The sequence below is a fragment of the Melitaea cinxia genome, chromosome 11 (genome assembly GCF_905220565.1).
Source record: "Melitaea cinxia chromosome 11, ilMelCinx1.1, whole genome shotgun sequence".
NCBI classification, from domain to species: Eukaryota; Metazoa; Arthropoda; class Insecta; order Lepidoptera; family Nymphalidae; genus Melitaea; species Melitaea cinxia.
The window spans coordinates 8810099-8818127 of NC_059404.1; the positions used below are offsets into that span (position 1 = coordinate 8810099).

The window sequence follows — 8029 nt, forward strand, 5'->3', positions numbered from 1 at the left end:
CGCGCGAATTCACGAGTAAAGGTTGCCGCTTCGTTGATTTTTTACGTGATTACTTCTCACAGTTTATAACCTTCTTCAGTCAATAGTCTGAGATAACAAAATTATTAAGCATTACGAAAAAAAAAAGTTACGCTAGAGTTATTTTTACAAATTGGAATAATATTGTTCTATAGACATGTTAACACATAAACACAAATTCAAGATTCATTCTTTGTTAAGTCTAAGGGTGAATTGCACCAAAACTTTGGTTATTGTAACTGTTAAATTTAACAATAACGCTAACAATAACGAGTAATAGCTACGTTAGCCATTAGCGGTTGCACCATCAAAAAAACTGTTAACGTTATAGTTTAGTGGGTTACTAGTACAATGAGACACATTTCACTCGATAATGAACGCGGGTAAATTTTCGTTTATAGCAACACTTCAGACATACAGTTAATTTTCAATTTTCAGCTGTCAATTTCTTATTTTAAAGTTCTAATTTTCTCGTTATTATTTGCATATTTGGTTGTTATTTCAAAGAAATTCATCTGTGTAGTGTATAAGTTGTATACTTCATTTGTATAATAATGGAAAATTCACATGTGCTTGAAAACTTCACAACAAAGTAAGTTTTTAAAAGTAATTTACTCGTTCGATTTAATTATATATATTATGAAAAATATTTTACAAATAGAAATAAAAAATGAATGTATATGTTATGATACTCTTTCATTTTTATTTTATTTTTTCAGAGAAAGAAGTACAAACTTCTCAAAAGCAGAAGTTGATAAACTACAATCACTTGTAGGAAAATATAAACATATACTCTTATGTAAAAAAACTGATGGGACCAGCTCTAAACAAAAAGAGAACGTTTGGAATAATATTTCCAAAGAATTTAATGCAGTTGGTGAAACACCGCGCAGTGTAAAACAATTAAAATATAAATTTGATAACTTAAAAAGGGCAATTAAAAAGGTACTTATATATTTGAGCCACTGATCTTGATATATTGTGTGATAAGTAAATTCTAACATAAAAGATCTTTTGTCACTGTGTCTGCAGTTATGATTTAAGTGTTTATATATGATAAAAGTACATTTTTACTGGGTCAGCTAGCATTATTTATATATTTATAAAATAAAAACCAAAATTTTGTACTATAGGAAGCTAGCAGCAAGCGTCAGAGTATGTTAAAAACTGGTGGTGGCCGCCTGACCCCCTCATTACCCCCTTCACAAGATGATGAAGAAACTACTGATTGGTTAAAGTCAATTATGTCAACATCTATTGATGGAAATGATGCTATTTATGATGATGATGTAATCAAGGTATTTATTTCATAATTATAAAGTATAAGTACTAATATTTATCTTGTTAATATAATGCTTTTAATGATTTACACAAATTAACCAGCCCAAAACGTTGCCTTTAAACAATATCAAATCGTACGAATTTCCTTTCTTTTGTATCGTAGGTATCAAATAAATAACACAATTTTAATTCTGATAGAAATAATTGTTATTGTTGTTGGGTTTCATAAAAGTTGACATGACTTTTTGAGTTTTCTATGATGTACATAATATCAACGTAATTTTCATTTAAATTGATGTATTTTATTAATAAAGAAAACTTGATTTTGTTACAGCCCCATGAAGACGAAAATATCAAACTGGATATTATAACAATTAAAAATTCTAATACTCCCATTGCAAAGGTGCACAAGATAACTAAATTTGTTTATTATATTCATTCATTCTATACATATAGTAATACCAATATTTATTTAACTTTTAAAGGTTGCTGAAAGTAAGACAGCAGAACCAGCTGGAATTGACGCAGAAATTGTTTTTGACACCAGCACACCCCATTCATCATTGAAGAGACCAATGTCTTCACCGCTAAAATGTAAAATTATTTTATCCTTCTCTACTTTTGGATAAATACATTAATGTTGTTAAATATTTGAAAAACTCACTGTGGTTCAGTGGTTCAGACAACTTGCGCTTTAGCTTGAAGGTTTGAATCCCAGGGAAACAATAAAAAAATATTTTGGTCATGTATGGCAAAGGAAGCTGTTAACCTGCTTGTATAATTATAAACTGATTAGTGAATCAGATACAGAAATTTATCTGCCCTGTACCCCAGAGGACTTTACTTACTTTTAAAAATTTTGTAAAGGTAACCTAATATATTACTTTTAATTTTTGTAGGCAGGGCAAAAAGGAGGAGGGAAGTAGTAAGCTGCAACTTAATTAAAAAAGCTCTACAAGAAAAAAAATTGAATGTTTTAGACGAGCTACATGACATGGAGCTCCAAAAAATAAAACAGACTATTGAGCAACAAAAAGAATTACATGAGCAAAAACTTAGACATAATGAAGAAAAACATAAGTTAGAAATAATTAAATTACAGTTAGAGATAGATTTACTAAATAATAAATAATTCAAATTAATTAATAAAATTTTTATTTAAAATAAATCCTTATTTTTATCCTTATTACCTCAACAACCCCAACATATTAGGTGGTGAGTAACTAACACATTTGATTAAAGTAATTATTTATCAAAGAAGTTCTATTATGGTCATCAGATCTGTTAATCGAACCTCTATATTCAAATTCCTCTTCATCAGAAGATAACGGAGTCTCATAATCCATAAATGATGGTGTAGGTTCTTTCATTTTCTTGCACATATTATGGAGTACTGCAGTAGCCACTATAATAGGTTGTGCTTTCTTTAAATCAGTGCGAATTTTCGATGATAGAACTGGAAAACGCTTTTTCCAACATCCAAATAGCCTTTCAATAACATTTCTTGTTCTAATTTGGCTTTCATTATACAGTTTTTCTCCTTCAGATATTGGGTTACGTAGAGGAGTCATCAAATATGGTTTTATTGCATAGCCCTTATCACCAAGTAACCAGTATCCTTCAAATTCACCAGCCTCCAGTCTACTTTTTATAACACTGCAGTTAAATATATGGCTATCATGACTACTGCCAGGCCAACGTGCTACTATGTTGTTTATATACATTTCTGCATCGCAAATAACTTGCACATTTATTGAAAATATCAATTTTCTATTTCTATAGTTTTCTGCGTCTATGCCACCTAACATGAAAAAGTACAGAAATAATAAATTATAATGTCTAATTAATAATGTACCTAATTTTTACTATTTTACAACAACACTAAAAATTATTAGTACACTGTATTATGAAAAATAATAATTAAAAGTTACACCTCTTTAAATGAATTTAAAATACAAGTACATAATCACAATGAGATATTAATCCTTAAGGTACCTACAGTTACCATTTATACAGTTGTACCATACCATGTATTCAGTTTTAATCCTAGATTAATAACTGATAATAAATACCTGGAGATTTGATGGGTATATGTGTACAATCAATAGCCCCAATAACTTTAGGAAAGGCGCTTAGTTCATAGAAATTTGTTGCCACTTTTTCTATCTCATTCATATTACAAGGCATTGATATCCATTCAGGTCTCATTCTTGCAATTGCTCTGCTCACTCTGTTTATTATACGGCATACGCTTGATTTATTTACTCCTGCAGTATCAGCAATGCACCGTTGAAATGAGCCACACGCAAAATATTCTAATGCAATAAGTACTTGTTGCATTGAAGTTACAGTTGAATTTCTGGAGCAAAATGAATAGATATTTATTTAAAATTATTATTACAAGAACTTTAATTCTAATGTAGATACTCTTTAAAAATACTATGTAAGATACATTCATTGAAACTGTTTGAAAGAAAATAGATACTCACTTCGTGGTTCTCGATGATATCAATGGGTCTAAGTACAAAGCCAAAGCGCGTGCAAGTTTCTTGGAAACACGAAACCTTTCCAAAAAGGAGTTTTCATCCCATTTGCTAAATCTATCTATTCTTTCGAGGTAAACCTTTCTTTTTTTAATATTAGAATAAATAATTAAGTCGTTGTCTGAATCGGAAGAACTTTCCCACAAAATTTCTTGTAGTAAAGACATACCGAATGGAATGGAAATATCTAATATTACAGCAAAAAACAACAATTTAATAAAGATGTATTGACGGAATTTGATGTAACATAAACGATAACCGGTCAAAAATGAGTCGTTATAGTTGTCGTTAAATTATGACGTCATTTTAACCATTGTCAGATGGTGCAACGCATTTTTGTCTTAACTATCGATTTGACGAAAGATATTACCTTAACGTGAGATATTTAACGTTAACGTCAGTTGGTGCAATTCACCCTAAATGTTATCATAGTTGTAGTGTCGTAGGATAGGTCTGGGCAACATCTGTCTGTTTTGTAAGTCATTAATTGTAATCTAAATAAAGTCAGTGGATACAGATTCCGTGCATAATAAGCAAAAAAAAAATAGAGGAAAAAAGTAAAGGTAAATATAATTAACTAAAGATAAAGCACTAATTCGTCCTAGATTAGTTACAGTGGTGATAAAAAACCTATTTATTTTCCAGTGAGTAATCATTACGGGTTTTACCGGTTTTTCAACTTTTAGTTTGTCACTACGTTTTTATGTTTATGTATTCTATTTCATCATTATAATTAGCTTATTTCTATGTTGCAGTTAAATTATACAATATGCATATAATCAGTACACAATTTTGGTACAATAAAATATATATACCTACTTTTAGTTGTTAAGGAAGTAGAATTCGATTCGATTGTGGATTGGTGGATAATTTTAAGGGTAAGGCAGGCAAGTAGATATTTATTTTTGATTTGTATTTGATTGATTGATTGCTTTAATGGTTTTCAGTTGAGCCAATAAGCTACTAATGATTTCACTATTGTCACGTAGAGAAGGCATAAAACAGACATAGTTTTTTGTTTAAAAAAATAAATAAACGAACCTAGCGATAATCAAACTCGCACCGGACAAATATATTAAAACTATTTTCGTTATTTGAAGCTTTCCAAAAATATCAACATTTAGAAATAATTAATAATTAGTTGTTTTTCATAAAAGCAGTCTGTACAATAATATCTTATTGGTATTTGTCTACTACACTTGTATTCATATTTAGATAATCATTCATGCCGTTATACAACTCTAATAAGTATATTGCATTATTTCAAGTTAAAAATATGCAACAACACGAATACGTAATTATGATATCAAAATATAACATTTATCCTTGTCTAGAAAATTAAAGTTATTGCAACAACATGTCATTACTGAAAGACAACAAAAAATGTCTTTAACCTCAATTACTCGTACCTTTGCAAAGACCTTTCGAAAAGTGAAAAAACATATGTTAAATCTAATACTATTAAAAGAGCAATTCTTGTATATATGTATAATATATAGAATCTGAATCTCGGAAAAGCACCAATAGTTTTCATCAAATTTAGTATGTAGGAGATTTCGGGGGAGATAAATAAATCTAGCTAAGATTCATTTTTAGAAAATTTCGTTTTATTTCAGTTTTTAGACAATGAAACTACAATATCGTTAGAATACAAAGGTAAATTTTGCGATTGTTAATAAAGTTGTAATAGTTCAGGTGGGAAATCGGCCGGTCGCGATCAACCGAAAAGACCACGGTTCATATCCTCAAATTTCCAGATCGATTATTATTTTTTCTTTATTTCATTTATTTATATTTTTCATTATTGTTGGTAAAAAAAATATTATCCATATTTTACAAATATGTAATTCGTATTTAAACATGATTTCCAAAAAACACGATTTATTAAAAATACCGAGCTCGGTCACCCAGGTACTAACGTTTTATAGCAGTAACGAGTTGTAACTACGGAAGGAAATCTCTATAATGTTATGCTTCTGACCTGAACTAGAATTGCGTGTATAGTTTTGCACGTCTGGCACCTATTATTGAACGCCTGGAGCATACTTCCCAGTTCTTAGGTAATGTTTGTTAAACAAACATTCTCTAGATACCTTGATTTCCTTCTTATGTATACGGTGATAGTTGAAGAGGTGAATAAATTTCCAGTGCTTGCCAAATATTTTCTGTAACAAACTACAAGACAACCCTTAGAGCAAGTTGTTGATCATAAACTAATCAAAACGTTTTGTTGGTAAATTGTTTTAACTTAATGTTGTTGTGTTTATTTATGTAAATGTATTAAAACAGTAATAATTTTATTACTATTAGTTTCGTTTATTCGTATGAAAATACGTTTATCTGTAGTGAAATAAACTAGTTATATAAATAAACCTTGTGATAAATTTACATGGATACATACGAGTATAAGTAGGTGCTGTGTGGTTACGGCAGTAAGTATATAGTCACCCCCTCTCTTTCTGTGGGTATCGTAAGAGGCGATGGGATAACATAGTTCCACTTTCACCTTGGAACTTAAAAAGCCGACCGTTGGCGGGTTAACCATCCAACTGCTGGCTTTAAAATACACAATCCGAAGACGGGCAGCAGCGTCTTCGGTGCGATAACCCGCCTGCCCAGCGTGGTGACTATGGGCAAAACACATGAGTTCATGCCATTTTTGGCGCGTATTTGTTGAGGCCTATGTCCAGCAGTAGACTGTATTAGGCTAAAGTGATGAGTGATATAAGTAGGTGGAGAGAGGATTACGCTACAGCAGGGAGGTCAAATAACCGGGGATTAGGATCGTAGGTTAAGAATCGGCGGCCAATCCTAGTAGAGCCCATCCTTACCGCCTTCTACAAATTGGTTCGAGCAAAATATGTCATGGATCCTCAGCTGCCACTGACGATGCGCTAATTGGGATCGACTATAGTCGACAAACCCTTGCGCCAGATTAAAATATTTAGTTTTATTTTCTATTTCGACGCTTCTTAAGAAAAACTAAAACATTTTCAACCGTGTCTAATCTATTACCACGGTACCAGGGTTGTTTTCCAGCGCCGGTCTATCTAATAAGGCTTTCGGAACTTATACTTCTTAACCATCTGATCGTGTAGGGCATAGAAAATGCTTAGGTTTCTCGTAATAGATCGCCAATATGCAGCCACTCCATGGAAAATGTTATATTTAGGGGAGATGCATGGTGTGCATTGTCAAACTCCATCTCCGTTCATACATTATACTGGTAAGAGATGGTAAATGAGACCAGTCTTTACCACTCTTATTTTTTCAAAATTAGCGATGATCTTACTCCTCTTTTATGATGTCATTAGGTACCACACACAGTGATTTCCCTCGTCTTTTTAAGGTAGCTTATTATTACAATAAAGTTATAGACACAACGCAAACGCAACGTGATGCAAATGCAGCAAGTGTTTTTCCACACGCTGATAATTTCAGTTAATTTAAGAAAAAAACTCGCTTTAATTACGTGTTCTTTACTCACGTGCTAAGTATATGATATCAGTTATCAGTTATTATGTTATTATAATAGCACGTTAAAATTCAATGCCAAACACCGGGTACAAAATAGAAACATGCAGACACGTCTATAACGCGAATTAAGGGCGTGATTATATATAAAAATATTACTAACTGTTAGATCATGAAAAACCATTTCATACACAAGCATTTAACGTTAATAAAATATTATGTGGTGCAATGACTTGAGGTCATCTATCTTAATAGCAATATAACCATTTGAATAAATGTAGGTACATTGTACATTTAAATTAATAACATATAAATACTGTTTATTACGTATAGTGTAGCCATTTCTAAGGTTGCCTAGACAAGATTGTTGCGTTAGTAATTAAGACATCTACATGTATTTAAAACAATTTCAGCCAGTACTTGTAACATTTTTAATATGCAATATACAGTATATATATTGTATTATATTATATTATACTTTTACATTAGACTACGTTTTCAAACCAAAAATATACGCTTCTACATTGTGCTAAACGTCTGCAACATCGTCGTAGTGTAGGGAATCTCAAAATTATAATCGCGGCAAGACCCTTTTAAATCAAAAATATGAATACTGCTCGTGAAAACAACTTAAATTAAAAACTTACACTACGTTACATTATGATGTGATAAGAATAAATGAATATTATTTAATGAATGAATCTAAAATTAAA

The 8029-nt window shown here is 31.0% G+C and overlaps 2 protein-coding genes across 2 annotated transcripts; one reads left to right on the forward strand and one right to left on the reverse strand.

Annotated features, from left to right (window-relative positions):
• Nucleotides 1–572: 572 nt before the first annotated feature.
• Nucleotides 573–2441, forward strand: LOC123658054 (myb/SANT-like DNA-binding domain-containing protein 3). The gene is made up of 6 exons (XM_045593536.1): nucleotides 573–610; nucleotides 738–963; nucleotides 1152–1316; nucleotides 1634–1702; nucleotides 1785–1893; nucleotides 2199–2441. Exons 1-6 carry the CDS (start codon nucleotides 573–575, stop codon nucleotides 2429–2431), a joined length of 840 nt encoding a protein of 279 aa, XP_045449492.1. The 3' UTR covers nucleotides 2432–2441.
• LOC123658055 (putative nuclease HARBI1) lies at nucleotides 2438–4009 on the reverse strand. Its single transcript, XM_045593537.1, has 3 exons — nucleotides 3789–4009; nucleotides 3372–3658; nucleotides 2438–3100 (listed from the first exon to the last, which is right to left on the reverse strand). The coding sequence occupies exons 1-3, from the start codon at nucleotides 4007–4009 to the stop codon at nucleotides 2523–2525; spliced, it is 1086 nt and encodes a 361-aa protein (XP_045449493.1). The 3' UTR covers nucleotides 2438–2522.
• Between the last annotated feature and the right edge of the window lie 4020 nt (nucleotides 4010–8029).